This window comes from Leptonychotes weddellii, chromosome 15, assembly GCF_054177405.1.
Source record: "Leptonychotes weddellii isolate Sample4059 chromosome 15, ASM5417740v2, whole genome shotgun sequence".
NCBI classification, from domain to species: Eukaryota; Metazoa; Chordata; class Mammalia; order Carnivora; family Phocidae; genus Leptonychotes; species Leptonychotes weddellii.
The window spans coordinates 30,550,131-30,571,501 of record NC_138383.1 but is presented as its reverse complement, the minus strand read 5'-3'; the positions used below and the strand labels follow the sequence as shown (position 1 = coordinate 30,571,501).

Below are 21,371 nucleotides of genomic sequence, written 5' to 3'. Positions count from 1 at the left end.
TTTAAGATTTTATTTATTTATTTGAGAGAGCGAGAATGAGAGAGAGTACATGAGAGGGGGGAGGGTCAGAGGGAGAAGCAGGCTCCTCGCTGAGCAGGGAGCCCGATGCGGGACTCGATCCCGGGACTCCAGGATCATGACCTGAGCCGAAGGCAGTCGCTTAACCAACTGAGCCACCCAGGCGCCCATTAGTTACCTCTCTCTTTTTGGTGATAAGGCTCCTGCCTTGGCCTCAGCTCTCACCTTGTGCCCCCAGCTACTGAAGTTGTTTCCTTTCCTAAATGTAATTCTGGTGCTTGCGGTTAAGGTAATAATATCTTCTCCATTTGTCTCGGGAACAGCCATCCATTCGTTCATGTATTCAATTCAATAAACATTTATTGAGCTCCTACAATAGAGATTTGGAGGATAGAAAGCTAATTTGAATGGGATTCTGCCCTCAAGGAGCTCATGGTCTCCAGTGAAAGGTGAAAGCTAATCAAACACTTCCGATGTGGCAGGCACACTGATGGGCCCGTTCACCTGAAAAATCTTTAAAAATTCTTTTAATTCTTGGGGCGACTGGGTGGCTCAGTCATTGAGCGTCTGCCTTCGGCTCGGGTCGTGGTCCCAGGGTCTTGGGATCGAGCCCCGCATCGGGCTCTCTGCTCCGCGGGAAGCCTGCTTCTCCCTCTCCCACTCCCCCTGCTCGTGTTCCCTCTCTCGCTGTGTCTCTCTCTGTCAAATAAATAAATAAAATCTTTAAAAAATTTTTTTTAATTCTTAATTAACATATAACATTGTATTCATTTAAGGTGTACAACATAATGATTTGACATATATATGTATATATATAAATGATCACCACAGTTTAGTTGACCTCCATCAGTGAACTATCTTCAATCCTTAGAGAAACTTTGTTTCCTTTTTGCCATTGAGGAAATCATGGTTTGGAAAGAGTGGTGTGCTGGCAAATGCTTAATGAGCAGTTGGGTGGGGAGAAGAGGATCCTGATTTGTAGTGGTTTTGATTTCTGTTGTGTAAATACTCCCTCTACAGCCGACATCCAGTGACCAATATAACATCGCTGCATGTGCACTTGGGAAGAAGTGCTCAGCAGGGCCTGTTTATATAGTGTTTCTACTTCACCAATACAACAGACATAAAACCGCCAGGGCAAATGTAACTGTTAAATGTAGAAAAATAACCAGGAAGGGCTGACTGTTGATTATTATTTTGTCTTCAATAGAATTTCTTTAATTGTAAGTTGATATTTAATTTTATTTTTACAGAATTAACTTTTTATTGTGGCAAAACATACATAACATTAAATTTACCATTTTCACCTTTTTTAAGTGTACACGTTAGTGACATTAAGTATACTCACAATGTTGTGTAGCGGCCACCACCGCCATCTATTTCCAGAACTTTTTTTTTATCATCCCAAACAGAAACTCTGTAATGATTCTTCCTTCCTCCCACATGCTCGTAACTTCTATTCTACTCCTATCTCTATGAATTTTTCTGTTCCAGATATTTAATATAAGTGGAATCATATAATATTTGTTCTTTGGCATCTGGCTTATTTCATTTAGCATAATGTTTGCAAGGATCATCCATATTGCAGCACATATAAAAATTTCATTCCTTTTTATGGCTGGATAAAATTCTATTGTATGCATAGGCCACATTTTGTTTATCCATTCATCTGCTGATGGGCATTTGGGTTGTTTCTACCTTTTGGCTATTGTGAGTAATGTTGCTCTGAATACTAGTGTATGTATTTGAACCCCTGCTTTCTTTTTTTTTTTAATATTTTATTTATTTATTTATTTGACAGAGAGAGAGAGAGCACAAGCAGGGGGAACAGCAGAGGGAGAGGGAGAAGCAGGCTCTCCACTGAGCAGGGAGCCCACCCCGAGTCCCTGCTTTCAATATCATTTAATAATGTCTGTGTTTAGCAAACAGCTGGCAAAATTCCTAAAAATTTAATAATCTGCTCTCATGAGCCTGTTAGAGCCAGCTCTGACACAACACTGAAGAGTCCATAATTTACCCAATTCAGTTTAAACAAGGGCCAATTTGGGATTCACCTCACCACACAGCATCTTCCAAGTTTGCCTAATGATAAGTGCCTTGGACATATCAAAGTATTGATTCCCAGGCCCTCCTGGGAAATTCTGATTCTGAAAGTCCAAGGTGAGGTGATTTTTCTCATCGGAATTTTTCTCAGTCTGGAAAACCTGAGATTAGCCCCCCAGTACCACCAAATCTAGGCCAAAGGCAGGGGGTACAACTATGGTGCCCTGAAGGAGAGACGGTGAGAGTAAGTCCTTTGGGGACAACTTGCAGGACTTGCAGCAAATTTTTTTTATTTTATTATGTTATGTTAATCCCCATACATTACATCATTAGTTTTTGATGTAGTGTTCCATGATTCATTGTTTGTGCACAACACCCAGTGCTCCATGCAGAACGTGCCCTCTTTAATACCCATCACCAGGCTAACCCATCCCCCCACGCCCCTCCCCTCTAGATCCCTATTTGTTTCTCAGAGTCCATAGTCTCTCATGGTTCGTGTCCCCCTCCGATTTGCCCTCCTTCATTTTTCCCTTCCTACTATCTTCTTCTTCTTTTAAACATATAATGTATTATTTGTTTCAGAGGTACAGGTCTGTGATTCAATAGTCTTGCACAATTCACAGCACTCACCATAGCACATACCCTCCCCAAGGTCTATCACCCCGCCACCCCATGCCTCCCACCCGACTTGTAGCAAATATAGGGGTGGCATTTTTCCTCTCCAAAATCCTTCCCAGCTCCAATATTCGTTGACCATACAATTTTCTCCTGAGCATCTCCCTGCCTCCCATCTTAGGAAAGAACACTTTCCAGAGAGAGGCAAGTGGAAATCATTAGGCCCAGCAATTTAACACCATCTCAGAAGCTTGCATATCATTAAATTGTTTAGAAACATGCTCTGAAGTTAAAGTTTGCCATTCTGTGGTGTTACTTTTGATATCCTGACAAGATATTTTTAGAGCCCATAAAGCCCAAATTAAAACATTGCTATAAAAAAAAAAAAGTGAAATTAAACCAGGGCTCCATAAATGGAAAACTACAGTAAATAGCAGATAGGAGTGAAGGAAAAAGTACCAAATATTTTTGAGAACTATTTTGAGAGGAGAGGAGATGAACAGATGCTCCTGATCAGCATGCAGAGATGTGCCTATGTCCTGCCAGGGTGAGAGGGAAAGGTGTCACGCCTGTAGACTCTGTCCTGACAGGCTCTCACCCTTGGATTAGTGCAGAGGGAGCTTCGTTCCCGCTGGTGAGGGATGGGTGCAGGCTGCCCTCAGGGGGTGAGGTATATCACCTTTACTGGACATGCTCAAGGATCTCAGTGGCCTTCTCCTTAGTCGCTGGTTTCTTGAATCTGGTCTGGAATATGGTTAGTTAGACTGAAAAGCCCCTCGCCTTCTTCCTTTATCCTGTTTCTCTCCAGATTAACTGTGTTTCTGGCATTTCTCACACGACCTCCATTTGCGGGTTTCCCTGAGCTCAGATTTAAAGACCCATCTGAAAAACCACGGCTCAGAAGAAGGTCTACACCCTTAGGTTCTTAACTTCTCTAAAGAAGAAGACCTATAGGGCGCCTGGGTGGCTCAGTTGGTTGGGCGACTGCCTTCGGCTCAGGTCATGATCCTGGAGTCCCGGGATCGAGTCCCACATCGGGCTCCCTGCTCGGCAGGGAGTCTGCTTCGCCCTCTGACCCTCCTCCCTCTCATGCTCTCTGTCTCTCATTCTCTCTCTCGCAAATAAATAAAAAAAAAATTAAAAACAAAAAAAAAAAAAAAAAAAGAAGAAGACCTATAGACCTCTCTGACTACCTGAGGAAGGCACTGAGGCCTTAACTTGCTAGTTAAAAGTTTCAATGGGTTTGTTGATTCTCTCAGGCCTATCAGTGGACCCCATGTTAAGAGACTTTGCCTTAGGCAGTGATAGAACACCTCGTGGCCTTGGACTAGGGATGCCTTGGCCCTCAGCCAGAAACTGTCACATTTCCTCCAGACCCAGCACTCCAGCTACGGTGGGAATTTAAATGGCCCTCCTTTTCTTGGAGACTTCATACAATTCTAATTGGATAATTTAGAACAAGATCAAGGGGTTTCTTTTGGCAATGCTAAGATACCCTTGGGTTTCTTATTAAAGAAAGGGATAAAGGGGCACCTGGGTGGCTCAGTCATTAAGCATCTGCCTTCAGCTCAGATCATGATCCCAGGGTCCTGGGATCGAGCCCCGCATCGGGCTCCCTGCTCGGGGAGGAGTCTGCTTCTCCCTTTCCCTCTGCCTGCTGCTTCCCCTGCTTGTGCTCTGTCAAATAAATAAATAAAATCATAAAAAAAAAAAAAAAAAGAGGGACGCCTGGGTGGCTCAGTCGGTTAAGCGTCTGCCTTCGGCTCAGGTCATGATCCTGGAGTCCTGGGATCAAGTCCCGCATCGGGCTCCCTGCTCAGCGGGGAGTCTGCTTCTCCCTCTGACCCTCCTCCCTCTCATGCTCGCCCTATCTCATTCTCTCTCTCAAATAAATAAATAAAATCTTAAAAAAAAAAAGCGTCTGCCTTCAGCTCAGGTCATGATCCTGGGGTCCTGGGAGCGAGCCCCACATGGGGCTCCCTGCTCAGTGGGAAGCCTGCTTCTCCTTCTTCCACTCCCCCTGCTTGTGTTCCCCCTCTCGCTGTGTCTCTCTCTGTCAAATAAATAAATAAAATCTTTAAAAAAATTTTTTAAATAAAAAAAGGGATAGAGAGAGAGTTCTTTAAGGGAATTAAAAGTCTCTGAGTCACTGTTTAACCCAGGGAGAGAGATGGAAAGATCTTCAAGTCTATGAGAGGAAGTGTAGGCAGTAGAGGCCAAGAGTCATTTTCCCTGTCCCCTGACTTTAGGACATACAAGATTTTTGTCACTAGAGGGTGGGGGTGAGCCATAATGATTATGAAACCAGCCCATACCATTAAGGAACATGCCAACCTGCATAGAGTGGAGGGTGAACAAATTAACATCCTCACCCTCACCTTCACCCCACCTGCCTGAAGTACATGGCACATAGAGTTTTTTTAAATTAAATATTGGAGGAGTGACTCAGTTCAATGAGTTGACTTGCCCTATAATGTCATTTTATGCTAACCAATTGGATTTTGAAGAATGTCTCCCAAAGGCAATGGATTTTTGTTTTTATGTTGAGTGTTGAGTCATTATTCCTAGCTGCGGGTAGGCTCAATTTTCTTTTCAGGCTACTCCCTATGGCTGATAATAAAACCATTATGGGAACAGGGCAGGCATCCAGAGTCTAGGACTTGTTGGAGGCTCTGGGAGGGAAAAGGAGAAGTGGAGTGAGATGAGGGAGCAGGCAGGGACAGATAAACTTTGAGGTTCTGACTTACTTCCCCCTTTTGAATTGTAAATATTATTTGGGGCAGGGGGAGGAATAGATATATAATATCTATATTTGTGTTCAATTCCTTGTTTCTTTTTTCTACTGTTTTCTTCCAGTCTTGGTCCATATTCATGTTGGCTTCTCAGAGCTATAATGTAATACTCTTTTGGTTTGTGTTTTTAATCTTAGCATTATATAACATTTTTAATGATGTTATTTATTCCTTATGAGTAACTTTTTAAAAGACTCAGCTCTCCTTTTTTTCCTGACTGTAAATGTAAAGCATATTCATTAGTTTTAGAAATGCAGACAATATGCAAAAAAGGTGAAAAATCGCCCTTTATATATTTTTTTAAAGATTTATTTATTTGACAGAGAGAGACACAGCGAGAGAGGAAACATAAGCAGGGGGAGCGGGAGAGGGAGAGGGAGAAGCAGGCTTCCCGCCGAGCAGAGAGCCCGATGTGGGGCTTGATCCCAGGACCCTGGGATCATGACCTGAGCCGAAGGCAGACGCTTAGCGACTGAGCTACTCAGGCGCCCCTCACCCTTTATATTTTGAAGTGTATCCTTCAAGACTTTTTTCTATGCATATATAAATCCATACTTTCAAAAATGGAATCATACCACACATGCTGTTTTAGTTCTTGTTTTCCACCTCATTAAATATAAAGCAGTAATTTTAAAAATTTTTAATTAGTATTATGTAGATATAGAGTAATATTTTAATAATAGTATTTCAGTAGTAAAATATTTAAAAAAAATTTTTTTTAAGATTTTGTTTATTTATTTGACAGAGAGAGACACAGCGAGAGAGGGAACACAAGCAGGGAGAGTGGGAGAGGGAGAAGCAGGCTTCCCGCTGGTCAGGGAGCCCGATGCGGGGCTCGATCCCAGGACCCCGGGATCATGACCTGAGCCGAAGGCAGACGCTCAACCGACTGAGCCACCCAGGCGCCCCTAATTAATTTTATTTACTATTTAATAGAGTAGTATTTTTAAGTATTGGTGTTCCACAGTTTATTTACCCTTTCCTACTGATGACACTTCAATTGTTTCCAAATTGTCACCATTGTAACAGTCCTTATGCACACATCATCTTTTCTTAGGACCAACTCCTAGAAGTAGAATTTGTGGGCCAAAGGGAATGTGCATTTAACATTCTGCATTGTTCCCAGGAGAAGTGTATGAGAGAGCCCCCTTTCCCTTACTCTTGCCAATACAATTTCCTTCTTAATAGCCGCAAAGTAGTCCTGGATTAATGCTCAAACACACCAGGCTTTCCAGTTTGGATGGGAGCCACATTCCCCTAGGCATGTCCTCAGCCACAGTGTCCCTGTCGTGTGCGGGTACCGCCGCCAGATGGCGAGAGGGAGGCCTGGCACGACTTCGCGGGGCGGGGCGGGGCGAGGCGGGGCTCCCAGCCCGGCTCCGTTGGCCACGGTGGTCGGACCGGGTGCCGGCGAGGGCAAGGGAGGAAGTGGGAAGTATGGACTGGGGGCTGCAGCGGTGGGGGGGGGGGGTCCCCGGGCCTAGAGGACACGAGGGCAAGGGCCAGGACGTGGAGCTCAGCGTCCCGGGAAGAAGATACACGTTGAGTAAGCGGAGGCTGCACCGGTCCCATCAGCGCCGAACCCTGCCATGCGCCGCTGGAGGTCGGAGCGGGCGCCGGGCCGAGTCAGGGGCGAGGTCGCCGCTGGGACCCCGCACCTCCGAGCGCTTCCGGGCCGAGCCGGCCAGGCAGGCGCCGGGACTCCGGCAGCAGCAATGCCTCTCGCGGCCTCGGATCCCCGGAGGGCGGCGCGGGTGGGAAAGGCTAGAGCGGTCCGGATCCGACCGAAAGCCCCGCGCCCCACTTAGTGGCCGCGGACCTAAGGCAAGTCACCGGACCTCTCTGCGTCTCGGCTCCTCTTCTGTGAAATGGGGTCACTGCGGTACCCACCTCAGAGAAGACTGTTGCGAGGCTCAATTGAGATAATATTACATGGTAGCTTGTATTTTTTGCACCCTCCCTAAGAACGCTTAACCATCGCCCAACACAACTGGCTTATTGGCTTCCCGGAGGCTACGGAGGAACAGAAGAGGAGATCCGTCTCAGGAGAGGCTTGCTGTATGCCATTCTCTCCGGGCACCCTCTAGACCTTTGTCCCCAAGCCAGAAAGAAACGTTATAACCCATGGCCCTCATCACGGGGAGCCCACGGCATAACCGAGGAGTCATCAGCGATACACACGCAGGAAAGTGACTCCAAAGCTCTTAGCCGGGGTCACAATCACCGGCATCTGACGGTTCTCCTGGGAAAAGGGGTTACAGCCCCACCTGGCCGGCGCTGAGCTCTGACAAAGTCCTGGGTCTACTCGGCACATCTTGCTCGCTTCCCGAGTTCTGTTCCCTGTTGAAGGAGGTGGCTGGTGGCCACCCCCAAGAACGAGGGCATGGGAGGGGGAGGGGAGCTAGGCTCTGTGTTGGCGGTTGCCATGGTTTTGCTCCGAGTTCTGGAGTCAACCTGCCCACTCCCTGAGACACTCAGGTCACAGAAGCAGTAGGTCAGAAGCCTGAGGGGACATAACGAGGGCCACTCTGGAGGCCGCCAGTGCACCTGTTGAGATGGAGGCCTCCGATGGGCAAGGGGCTGAAGGGGACAAGCCACTAAACGAGGTGAAATGGGGCTAGGGAGGCAAGGGAGGGAAGAACGGAGGGTCCTTGAAGGGCTGGTCTTGGAAAGCAGAGAACATGCGATTCAGGAAAGAAAAGAAGAAGGAAAAATGGTGATGTACATGAGCTAGCAGGAGACGGAAAGAGCAAGAGAAGGTTAATTCATTCAAAGACATACATTCCTGGCAAGACGATGGTTGGTTGTGGAGACAAGCGCTCATCTGTGTATGTGCGTGTGTGTGCACACTTGAGTTATGGTCTGTGTGCTTGGTTGTGTGGTGGCACTGTTGTGTTTATGGAGCCGATCCGCCAGAGTCCCCTCACTCTGGGGCCTGGAGGAGCCTCGGTTCCATACTCTCTCCGTTTCCCTTCCACCCTCTCCCTGGTCTCCGCCTTCAGAGTGGTCTGGGCCTGGGTCTTTCTGAACACAGGCAGGAATTAATGCTCACTTTTCCCAGAGGCTTTTGCAAAGTCAGGTGCAAATCCTACTGTGTCAATCTAATCCTGTGCTCTGACTTCAAGTATTATTTCATAGTCACTTTGTCTTCGTTAATTTTCAGTTTTGTTTTGTTTTTGTTTTTGGCCCCACGTTTGCTGTCAGAGAGCCTCTTCTCATTACCATCACTGTCACATGCTTTTCGGAGTGCTCATTATTGTGGCTTGATGCTGAGGGTTGGAGGTGGGCCTGGGACTTAGGCACTCAATAAATGTTTGCTGAATGAATGAGTGAATGACTCCCTGCTCATTCCCCCAAGGAGTCCCTTAAATCGCTTGGTGCCTCAAAGTGTTCTCATCCGTAATCAGGGATAATGATACCTCACCTTACAGAATTTGTGGGAGAATAAAATGAGTTCATGTTTATCAAGTGCTTTGCAAAATTAGCTACAATACTGTGCTCTAATGATTATAAGAGAAATGGGCAGGGCATTCTAGGTTTTCTAAGCAGGGATCTTCAGGGATGGGTTTCTTTGCTGAGGGCTTACTCGCCTCAGGGCTGGGCCAAGGAAGATGTCCTAGGGAAAACGGAGAAGGGCTTTGGTTGGAGTTTGGACCACTGGTTGCCTCGAATTGCCCCTCAGGAGCTCCCCAGCTGACCGCGGCACCCTGCCTCCTCCCAGGTGACAGGTGTACCCTGCTTGGAGAAGGGTTCCGGCACCATGCCCACCAGAGACTCACTTGTACGCCATGCCAAGGGCCTGGGCCAGGACACCTTCAAAATTGTGAGTAAGGGACCCTGTCCCTCCTCCAGGCCAGGAGACCTGGGTCAGAAATTGGCAGGCCTCACTGTCCCACTTGTCATGTCAAGTAAGACCTTGACGAGAGCCTCCTTACTTAACCCACTTAACACTTCCTGGCCCATAAGGGCTACTGGTTACTTGGGGCTACCCATCTGCCTCTTCTTTTCTCCTATGGTCGCTCAATTCACCTGTTGCCTCTTCAGTGTAAAGAATATCTAAGGCCACTGAAGAAGTTCCTGCGAAAGTTGCACCTGCCCAGGGACCTTCCCCAGAAGAAGAAGCTGAAGTACATGAAGCAGAGCCTGGTGGTCCTAGGGGACCACATCAACACCTTTCTGCAGCACTACTGCCGAACCTGGGAAATCAAGCACTGGAGGAAGTAGGGCAGCCTTCTTGCCCTTCCCACTATACCCACTCCTGGGCCCCGCCACCCCCCCATTCAAGGACACACCTCCGTCAAGATTCCTGAGTCCTTCACCTTTATGTGAAAGAGTGAGGATCCTGGAGTGAGCATGGTGAAGGAGGGGTGGAGAGAACAGGGGCCTCTAGTTATTCAGGGCAGCACTGATTCATGGCAGCTTGCACACGCAGTGGACAAAGAACTCTCCTGACCCTGTGGAGAATGACCTCTGATTGAACAACTGCTGTGTGGTGTGGGTGTCCATCACCAGGATGACACAAGGATGGGGTACTCAAGGTTTAGCAAATGCCCACCTCTCCACGTCCCTGACCAAATCCAAGGAGGCAGGATGTGGTCCATTTCTCCCTGAGTGGGTCATGGACACAAGACAGATGCTGAAGGGAGAGGGGCTGTGCTCTGCCTCCCTCAGCCTTGGTTTCTCCCCTGCAGGATGCTCTGGCGATTTGTTTCTCTCTTCTCGGAATTAGAGGCGAGACAGCTTCGCAGGCTTTACAAGTACACCAAGAGCAACCAGACGGCCAAGTTCCTGGTGAGGTGCTCAGGAAAGCTCCTCCCGGGCCCAGCTGAGGGTTGGCTGGTGTGTTCTTGGATTGTGGTGGGGGGAGGCCTGAGGCTGAGGGGGCCCTCTGATACCGCCAGGATCCCTCGACTTGTTTCCACACTCACTGCCTCAGGGAGACCCCACTGCTCCTACCTTTACCCCCGACAGGGGGCAAAGTGGGGCTGAAGAGGGCAGAGGCTCAGCTTCAAGTTCTTGGTATTTCTTCACTCTCCACACCCACACCCCAATGTTAACAGGTGCAGGGACATTCCTGAGAGGCTATGAGTGGGGATGGTGGAAGCCACGCAGAGAGGCACAGCCAGCTTGGGGAAGGAGGACTATCAGACAGAGCCTGGCCTGGCTTTGTTCAAAAACAGTGACTCTCAAACATTTTGGACTCAAGTCATGTTCACCCTCTTAAAAAGCTATTGAGAAGCCCCAAAAGCATTTGTTTATGTAGGTTATAGCTATTGATATTTGCCCTATTAGAAATTAAAACTAGGGGTGCCCGGGTGGCTCAGCCGTTAAGCGTCTGCCTTCGGCTCAGGTCATGGTCCCAGGGTCCTGGGATCGAGCCCCGCATCGGGCTCCCTGCTCAGCGGGAAGCCTGCTTCTCCCTCTCCCACTCCGCCTGCTTGTGTTCCCTCTCTTGCTGTCTCTCTCTCTCTCTGTCAAATAAATAAATAAAATCTTGAAAATTAAAACTAAAGAAAAAATTCAAAATATGTACTCACTAATCCATTTAAAAATAAAAACAAGGAGCCCATTACATTTTAACATAAATAATTTTTACAAGGAATAGCTATATTTTTCAAAACAAAAAAATGTAGTGAGAAGAGTAGCATTGTTTGACATTTTCGCAAATCTCTTTAGTGTCTGGCTTAATGGAAAAGAGCTGCTTTTGCAGTGTCTTATGATATGTGACTTGGTTAAAGTACGTGAAGAAAACCCAGCCTGTACAGATGTATAGTTAGAGAAAAGAGTATTTTACTAGCATTTTCAGATAGTCATGGATATTTTTCTTTGACACCACACCAAAACCCAACAAATGGCAGCTACTTATTAGTAATGTGGAATCTGAAACCATATCAATGAATGTCTATATATATATATAGTTTTAGGTTTACAGAAACTTTGTGTGGAAAGTGCAGAGATTTCCCGTATACTAACCCCTCCTGTTTCCCTCGTTATTAGCATTTTGCATTAGAGAGGTACATTTATTACCATCACTAAGCCAGTATTGACACATTATTTATGACACATTATTAACTAAATAATGTCCATACTTTATATTAGGGCCCACTCTTTGTGTTGTACATGCTAGGTGTTTTTTTTTAAGATTTTATTTATTTATTTGAGAGAGAGAGAGACAGAGATAGGGAGAGAGAGCACGAGCGGGGAGGAGAGGGAGAAGCCCTCTGCCAAGCAGGGAGCCCGATGCGGGGCTCCATCCCAGGACCCTGGGATCATGACCTGAGCCACCCTATAGGTTTTGACAAATGCATACTGACATGTATCCACCGTTCCAGTATCGTACAGAATAGTTTCACTGCCGTAAAAACCCTGTGCTCCACATATTCATCCCTCCATCCTTTCCCTCCAAACTCCTGGCAACCACTGATCTTTTTACTGTCTCAGTATTTCCAGAATGTCATCAGTTGGAATCATACAGTATGTAGCTTTCTCAGATTTGTATCAATGACCTTTTCACACTAGGTTCATTAGAATCCATTGGTTTCTCTCTTGCACTTTGAGTAGACCTCACTTTTCAGGGGGTCAGCGGGGTCAAAATATTTCAGGGGTCCCCAAGAGTTCACAGAGCACCCTTTGGGAATCACTGGTTCAAAATAAGAATCATAGGTAACAGTTTCTATGTGCCAGGCCCTTTATGTTCCCTCCTATGATCTTCAAAAGTAACCCTACATGGTAATTACAATTACTGTCCACAGTGTGTAAATGAAGATGCCAGATGCAGAGAGGTAAAGTAACATGACCCAGACCACATAGCCAGTGGGGGGAAGAGCCGGGTTCAAACGTAATCTGGCTCAGGGGAAAGCCTTGCTCTAACTATGGCACCCCACCCCACTCTAGCTACGCAGCTTTAACCCAACCCCTTCCCCCTTGGGTCTCTGTTTCTTCCTCTGAACATGAATGGGTAGATCATTTCAGGGAATCCTCCTCTGAATATGAGGTGTTGTCATTTTAGTGATTCCTGGATTTCACTGGCCAGGAAAATTTCAAAAGATATTTCTAGGCTCTCAATTTTAATTTTGCCAAGGACTTTAAAACAAATGCCACTGTTTCATTACAGACAAATGCATAAGGCACTAATAACTCTAGGCCAACAGACACATGAGAAGATGCCCAACATCACTCATCATCAGGGAAATAGGAATCAAAACTACAATGAGATGCCACCTCACACCTGTCAGAATGGCTAAAATCAACAATACAGGAAACAACAGGTGTTGGTGAGGATGCAGAGAAAAAGGAACCCTCCTAACACTTTCTGCAGCCACTGTGGAAAACAGTATGGGGGTTCCTCCAAAAGTTAAACATAGAACTACCTTATGACTCAGCAATTGCACGACTAGGTATTTACCCAAAGGATACAAAAATACTGATTTGAAGGGGCACGTGCATCCCGATGTTTATAGCAGCATTATCAACAATAGCCAAATTATGGAAAGAGCTCAAACGTCCATTGACTGATGAATGGATAAAGATGAGATATATATATATATATATATATCATCCATCAAAAAGAATGAAATCTTGCCATTTGCAGTGACGTGGATGGAGTTAGAGTGTATTATGCTGAGCGAAATAAGTCAGAGAAAGACAAATACCACATGCTTTCACTCATGTGAATTTAAGAAACAAAACAGATGAACATAGGAGAAGGGGAAAAAAGAGAGAGGGAAGCAAATCATAAGAGACTCTTAACTATGGAGAACTCTTAACTATAGAGCCAGAGAGAACTATAGCAACTGAGGGTTGCTGGAGGGAGGTGGGCGGGGGGTGGGCCAGCTGGGTGATGGGGAGTAAGGAGGGCACTTGTTGTGAGGAGCACTGGGTGTTGTATGGAAGTGACGAATCACTAAATTCTACTCCGGAAACCAATATTACACTATGTTAACTAGAATTTAAATAAAAACTCGAAGCAAATTAAAAAAGACACTATATATAACTCTAAAAAGAGATGGAGGACATGTATCCAAGTAAAGAAGCACCCAAGAAGAGACGGTTGGCAGCCCGGTCTCAGTGTCCCCACGGTCCTTCCTCTCCCCCATCTGTGACTCGTGCCTCCTGCTGGCTAGGCAGGGGGGTGAGTTGCAGCGAGACCGCAGTCATTTCCTCACGGGGGCAGGGCTGGGGCTCTGGAACGTGGGGCCCTCTCTTCTCCACGCTCTCCTCAACATTATGGGCCCATCGCAGGTGGCGTTCTGCCCCTTGGACGCCCCGGAGAGCTCCTTGCTGGCTGGCCGGGAAGACAGTCTGCCCAAGCTGTGCAGTGCGTGGGGGCTGCAGAACAACATCAGTTGCATGAAGGAGAGGCTGTCCAAGATGCAGGCGCCTGGCCGAGAGGCCTCCCTGCTGGTGGAGCCAGCACCCCGGGGCCCGGGCGGGAAAGGTAATGCCCTTAGGTGGGGGGCAGCGACAGCCTCCCTTCCCATCTTCCCTTTAACCCCACACTTCTCTCTCGGTCCATGTTTCCTTCCCCTTCTGCACTTTCTTCTTTTCTCTTTTTTGTCCCCCTCTCTGCAGGGCCACTTATAGAAAGTTTGAAATGTATAGATAAGTGTAAAACAGGAGAGAGGAAAATCACCCATCCCCCAAGGCCATGACCAGTAAAGGGTTTGGTGTGTCTCCCCTGAGCGTTCTGCATGATTTCCCTCCGGAGGTCTCATGATGCACACAGTTTGGGATCCTGCGTTTTTCAATGAACAGTTTAAACGAAGCCACTTGCCCATAGGAGTAGAAGCAGAGACCGTCTCTAGCAGTCAGGAGTGAGGACTCCCAGGAGGTGTCCAAGCAGAGGCGGGAAGCCTGCTCTGGGCGTGGGACTAAGGAAGTGGTTCATTCCCACAGTGGGGGGAAAGTCGAGTCAGATGGCCTGGGATGGGCCTTCCCAGCAGCCTTGGTCTCTGCCACGACTGCACTGCTTGGCCCTCTGGACAGAGACTCTTCAGTGAGGGGTCCCAGCCAAGGTTGGAAGCTATGAAGGCCCCTCCTGTGCACTGAGGTACAAAGAGATGTTGGAGCCACTTACCCCTCTCCCTTCTGGATCTGGCTTCTGGGACCACAGTTAGCTGTTCTTGCTTCGCTACTGGGGGAGCAAGTGAAGGCGAACAGAGTGGCCTAGGATCTCCACGTGTGGTCCTAAATTGGCCCCAGGTGTTCCTCTGAGGGTCAGGCCGGCTGGGACTGATGCAGGCCCGCGGCGCTCGGGGCCTCGTCCACCAGTCACAGCTGCCCCGAGTGGAGAGCAGGAGGGAGAATGGGGCAGGGGCAGTGGGCGTGAGTCGGGCAATTACTGAGGCCCAGAGCCCTGTCTGGGCTCTGTGATGGCCCTTGGCCCTGGTGCCTATAGTTTAAATTGAGGAAGCCAAATATCCAATGGAATGAAGGCCAGCCCATCATGAAGATGATTTAGGCCACGCAGTTCATGAATCAGATAAGGAAAGTGGGCTCTGGGCTTTGGGGCCAGCCTCTTCCATACCAGGGGATTGGTATCTTTATTTCACCTAACCCTAACCCCTGCGGCATCCTCAGATGGGTATTATCACCCCCCTTTTACAAATGAGCCATCTGAGGCCATAGGGCAAAGGGTAGGACAGGCTGGCTGGAGGAGGTAATTCTGGGACAGGCTTTAAAGAAAGGGAAGAGGAGGAGGGGAAGTGGGGTAAGGGAGGGAAAGAGAGGAAGGAAAGGTGTGTGCAGAGGTGAAGGGCAATTAGCAGACAGTCTGGGCCTGGAGGTGAATGGAAGAGCAGGTTGGAGAAGTGCAGGACGAGGGGTAATAGGAAAAAGCCTTGGATGGTGGATCAAGAACATTGGCTTTTATGTAATTCTTAAAATAACATTTTATTCCTACAAACATAAGTGTAGCATAGAAAATAAGGTGATACCGATAAGCAAAAATAAGAAAATATAAACATCACATTGTCCTCCCTACTGCTAGCACTTTCCAGATGTTTTTTATACATATCAATACATGTATTTTAGCCAAATGAGATCTCACTGCGTATAGGATTTTGATTGGAACTTGCTTTTTTCAGTTAATTAGGTCAGCATTCCATGCCAACGTTTTCGTTTCATCTAATTGTTGGATTAAGTACTTCTTATTCAAATTTTCCCAGTAGTCCAAGACCTTTCTTGCACTGATTTCCCACTCATGCATCATTGCACCTGGTCATGTCTCTTCCATCTCTTTGAACCCAATAAAATCCCCTTTTTCACATCCTGACTTGTTGAAGATATCAGGCCATTGTTCTGCAGAATGTCCCACTTTTGACACTTGTTGCTTCCTTTTGGCATTTTTTAAAGCTTGTTCCTCTGTGCATAAACAGGACTTCAGATCAAAAGTCCTGATGAAGTCCTGTTAAATATTTGTTTGCCTGGGCTACAGACAAGGTTGTGTTCTTCACCTTGTGTTATATGACAAAGCACATGCTGTCTGCTGGACCCACCATGAACGGGCTCTGGTCAATCACTGAGTCCATCTGTGATATTAAAGGTAACCCACCTGGTGTTTCTTTGGCACCATGTTCATAAGTCAGTTTTTAAGTAAAAAGATGGCAGGGGGTTGGCAAACCATCCGGCAGCCAAGTTCTGGGAGCCAGGGCCTGAAATCTGGGATGGGTGTGGGGAGGGCTCAGAGTCAAGAAATGTGGTCTAGTCCTGACTCTGCCCCTCTCTTGCCTAAGGCTTTGGGCAGGGTGGGCTCTGCGCTTGGGTGAGATCCTTCATCTGTAAATCGGGGTGATACAGTCTTCCTCCACCACAGAGTTTCTGTGAGAAAAGAGGAAGGGACAGAGGTTGCAAGTGAAGATAAGATTTTGTCGTTCTTCCTTTCTGTCCCTACTACGCCCCCCTGACACGTTACAGGCTGAGATTCTCTTACTGCTCATGTTATCAGGACTGTGTCACTTTCCCTTTCAGGTTCTCTAAGGAAACTTCCTCACAAAACAAAACTCAAGAGAAAGAGGATTAAGGAAGCCCCAGAGACTCCAGGGACCTGCGCGTAAGAAGAGGCAGGCGGGAGGGGCGGGGGCAGCTTGTCCTGGCTCCCAGAGCACTTGTCTTCAACACCTCTGCACCCTGGGGGCTGGGGGGCCAATGAGGGGAAAGAAGAAAACTGTCTTTGTCAAAAGGATGCTCAGGTCTTAGTTATGTATAAATGGGGTGGGAAAATAAACATCCTTAAGACAGTTCTACCTTACTTGGCTAACAGTCATCATTCATTCATTTTGTAATTTATTAAAAAAATATTTGCCAGCTACCTTCTGAGCGGCAGGTGGCCCACAAGAGCACAGACAAATAAGATGCGGTCACTTGCGTCCATGGCCGTCCATCGCCATCTAGAGCAGGAGACATACGTGGAGAGACGTTACAAAGGGTTGAATAGAGGTGCTCGGGAGGCCTTGGCCGGTAACAAAGGAGTGATGTATGCCCAGGGAGAGCGTGGTGCGGGGGAGGGGAGCGGGCCTGGAGTCAGAGAGGGAGAAGTCTGGCAGCCTGCCTCAATTGTCTGCACTCGGTCTCCTGGGTAACCTGGGGGGACCACAACAAGGGAGCCGTCAAGCAGTGGGAATGAACTGGTGTGACCTGGCGCCTGGGGAGATGCTCTGCAGGCCGCAAGCAAGGTGCATGGAAGTGAGAGACGGGAGAGGCCTGAGATGGTAGAAGAAGCCGCATCAGCAGTCGTAGCTAGGATGATGGTTCAAACCGGTGGTCAAAAATTGGCCGCTGCCTGCGAAACTCGGACCACTGGTGTGTTGTTTGCCCCTTGTGGTGTTCTACTTATTGTTTAAAACATTTAAAAAAAAAAAATCAGTTGCCAGTATTAACTTGGTACATTTCACATTAAAAACAACAAACAGCAACAGATTTCTGGCTTTTAACAACTTGTCACACGTGGGTGTGCCTCCCCACAGAAGGGCACGTGGCTCAGGTTTCACGGATACTCTTTCCGGTTCCCCACAGTCCCCACCCTTCCCTCTTGCCTCACACACTGGCCTTCTTCCCTTTGACTCGTTTCGCTTTTCATACTTGCTACCCTGGGGATATACAAAGGCAGTGAAGATGTGCATGAAGGGGGGTGGGGTGAATTTGTGACATTACGTAGGATAAAACGGACAGTTTTGGTGACAGATGTGAGAGATAAAAGAGGGAGGAGAAGGTAGTGAAGATGGTACTTTGTTTCTAGCTAGAAAGGCCGTGTAGCTGGTGGTCAACTCCAGGAGGGGAAGCAGGTGCAATCGTTTTCCAAAAGCACAGGAGGCAGCAACATACGAGGTGCCCGTATGCGTGTGACCCTTGCTCCTCCCCTCCTTCAATTCATATTCCGGAGTGAGCATCATGACAATGTTTAAGTGTCAAAATGAATATCAATCTAGACTTGAAGAACAAGTACACGGAAGCGTAAAGAGGGAAAGAAGACCCTGGCTCTCTCTTTGTTGTTCACATTCTTTGCTCCCCGGAAGTGGCGAGATGAGGGTACGGGCTTGGGGGTGGGCCTCGCTCCAGGGGCCCCCGGCAGTCCTGACAAAGCAGGGAGGATTTGCCAGAGAAGGGCGAGCAGGCTGGAGGATGTCCCTGATGATGGAGGGCCTCTCCAATCTTCTCCACTCCTGAGCGATTTCACCGACAGGGTCCCAGGGAAAGGGCTGGCCATTCTGGGAACACACCAGAACAGGGAGGTGTCCCTGTGTGTGAGGCAGCACCACCTAGAGGAATGACGGGGTTCTACAGCCTCATTCTTCCCACCGAGGCAGGGCGCGCGCAGAGGCGGAGACCGCGGCGGGGAGGCCTGGGAACTTTATACCCGCCCTCGGACCAGCAGGAGGCGGGAAGGCAAAATAGGCAACAGTCTTGGTTCTGCAGCCCTCTTAACTCTTTCCTCAAATTTAGTAGGATCTCAGAATTCCAAAAAAGATCACAGGACATTGCTTCACCCAAAGCCCTCCAACAGCACAAAGGATTTTTAGGGCAGTGAAAATACTCAGTGTGATACTAGAATGGTGGATATGTGTCATTATACACGTGTCCAAATCCATAAAATGTGCAACAACAAGAGTGAGCCCCACTGGAAACTATGGACTCTGGGTGATGATGTGTCCTTGTAACAGGTGTATCACTCTGGTGCGGTGGGGGTGAATAATGAGGCTGTGCATGTGTGGGGATGGTGGTGTATGGAAAATCTCTGAATCTTCTGCTCAAATTTGCTATGAACCTAAAACTGCCCTAAAAAAATAAAATATTAAGGGGCGCCTGGGTGGCTCAGTTGGCTAAGCGTCCGACTCTTCGTTTTGGCTCAGGTCGTGATCTCAGGGGTGTGGGATTGAGCCCTGCGTGGGGCTCTGCACTCAGTGCAGAGTCCGCTTGATATTCTTTCCCTCACCCTCTACCCTATGTATTTATTATACATAAATAATAAAAATAAAATATTAAAACAAAGAAATAAAACCCCCCGACAGTTCTTCATCTCATATAGATTAAAAGCCAAAGATTTTGCAAGGGCCTACAAGGCCTACTATGATCTATCCCCACTGTCCATTCTGTTACCTGTCTGACCTCATTCTTGCTTTTCTCATACTTGTCAAGCACACTCCTGCCTCAGGGCCTTTTCACTGGCTGTTTCCTCTGTCTGGAATGTTCTTTCCCAAGATACCCAGTTGGCTATTGCCTTCAAATCTCTGTTCAAATGTCACCTTCTGCCTGGGGGGCTCAGTTGGTTAATGTATCTGCCTTTAGCTCAGGTCATGATCTCCAGGTCCTGGGATGGAGCCCCACATCTGGCTTCCTGCTCAGCGGGGAGTCTGCTTCTCCCTCCCTCTTTGTGCCTCCCCCTCACTCATGCTCTCTCTCTCTCTCTCTCAAATAAATAAATAAATAAAATCTTTAAAAAAAAAAAGTCACCTTCTTGGTGTAGCCTAGCATGTACCCTCGTTTTATTTTTTATGTTTTACTTTTTTAAAAGATTTTATTTATTTGACAGAGAGAGAGACAGCGAGAGAGGGAACACAAGCAGGGGGAGTGGGAGAGGGAGAAGCAGGCTCCCCGCCGAGCAGGGAGCCCGATGCAGGGCTCGATCCCAGGACCCTGGGATCATGACCTGAGTCGAAGGCAGACGCTTAACGACTGAGCCACCCAGGTGCCCCTGTACCCTCGTTTTAAATCCCAACACCCACACACATCCTGAATATCCCTTACTCTGCTTTTGTTTTCCTAAGGCACTTATGCCTCCCAAATATTAAATAATTTAGTTAATGATTATATTTCTTGTTTGTTGATGGTATCCTCCCACTAACATGTAAGTTCCACAAGGGCAGAGCCTTTTGTCTGTTTTGTCCCTTGCTGTATCCCTAGCAATTACAGCAGTACCCCAGCATGTGGCAGGTACGTAACACACATTTGTAGAATGAATGAACCCAACTAGAGCATTTAGTCCAACCACTTCCTGGTTCAGAGGGGGAAAAAAGGAGGCCCAGGAAGAAAGGTTGACTTCTCCGAGGTTGGGCAGGAAGTCAACGCTGGAGCTGGGACCTACTCAAACTCGATGCCCCTGGGCCAGCACACTTCCCATACACCCATGACACATGGTCCACCTGCCCTTGGCCGAAATGCTCATGGCCCACAAACAACCCACCAGACTCAATGCATTAGTTCTCCAATACTTTGTATTTCCTTAGCTAAGGTATCTCTACCCAAAGTATGACTCTCTAAGCTGGACTTGGGGACACCAGAAGCAGGTGGTTAGGGAAGGCTATTTGGAGATGGAGTGCCCAGGGGGGACCCCCCAATTACACTTGGGCATATGGTGCCTTAGGGGGTAGTCTCACTGTAGGGAAAAGGCCTCACCAAGAGCCAGACCAGGGAGCCCTCAAGGAGGGCCCCTCCCGTAGAGAACAGTGGATATTTTCCCCCAAGTCTTAAATGGAAGCAACTTAGAGCTAGGCCAGCTGAATTGAAATACTGACTTTCCAGGTCTCCTGGCTCCACACCCAGCGCTTCTATGTTTTAACTTTATAATTTTTCCTTTGTGCATGCAGACGTTTTCTATTTTTATGTAGTTCACTGTCCTTCCTTTAATGGCTTCTTTATGACTTGGAAAGGTTTTCCCCACTCAGAGAATATTTAAAATTGTGTCTTTCCTTCTAGCACTAGGGTTTCAATTTTTACATTTAAATCTTTGGTCTATTTGAAATTTATTTTGGTATAAGTTGTATAATAGGAGTGCAACATATTTTTTTTTCAGATGGCTAACCAGTTGTCCTTGCACATGTGGGAGTATATTTATAGGATATACCATATAGGGGGGAAAATCCATCTTTCCCACACTGATTTGAAGTGTCACTCTTATGATACATTAAATTCCCGATTTAGGGGCGCCTGGGTGGCTCAGTTGGTTAAGCGGCTGCCTTCGGCTCGGGTCATGATCCCAGGCTCCTGGGATCGAGCCCCGCATTGGGCTCCCTGCTCAGCGGAGAGCCTGCTTCTCCCTTTCCCTCTACCTGCCGCTCTGCCTACTTGTGCTCTCTGTCAAATAAATAAATTTTTAAAAATCTTAAAAAAAAATAAATAAATTCCCGATCTATTTGTGTCTATTTCTGAACGTTCTGTTCTGGTCCATTCATCTGTGTCCACGTAGAATTTTAATGAAAAAGGAGAAAAATATACTAACGTAGCAAAAGAGTACATAAGGGACACCTGGCTGGCTCAGTTGGTAGAGCATGTGACTCTTGATTCTTTAAAAAAAATTATTTTATTTATATATACATTTACTTATTTATTTAATCTCTACACCCAACGTGCGGCTCAAACTCACAACCCCAAGATCAAGAGTCGCACACTCTACAGACTGAGCCAGCCAGG

The 21,371-nt window shown here is 47.3% G+C and overlaps 1 protein-coding gene across 1 annotated transcript; it reads left to right on the top strand.

Annotated features, from left to right (window-relative positions):
- The first annotated feature begins 6,930 nt into the window (after positions 1 to 6,930).
- Positions 6,931 to 15,020, top strand: CHCT1 (CHD1 helical C-terminal domain containing 1). The gene is made up of 5 exons (XM_006736109.3): positions 6,931 to 8,074; positions 9,190 to 9,291; positions 9,513 to 9,688; positions 10,160 to 10,259; positions 13,710 to 15,020. The coding sequence occupies exons 1-5, from the start codon at positions 8,024 to 8,026 to the stop codon at positions 14,049 to 14,051; spliced, it is 771 nt and encodes a 256-aa protein (XP_006736172.2). The 5' UTR covers positions 6,931 to 8,023; the 3' UTR covers positions 14,052 to 15,020.
- Positions 15,021 to 21,371: the final 6,351 nt, after the last annotated feature.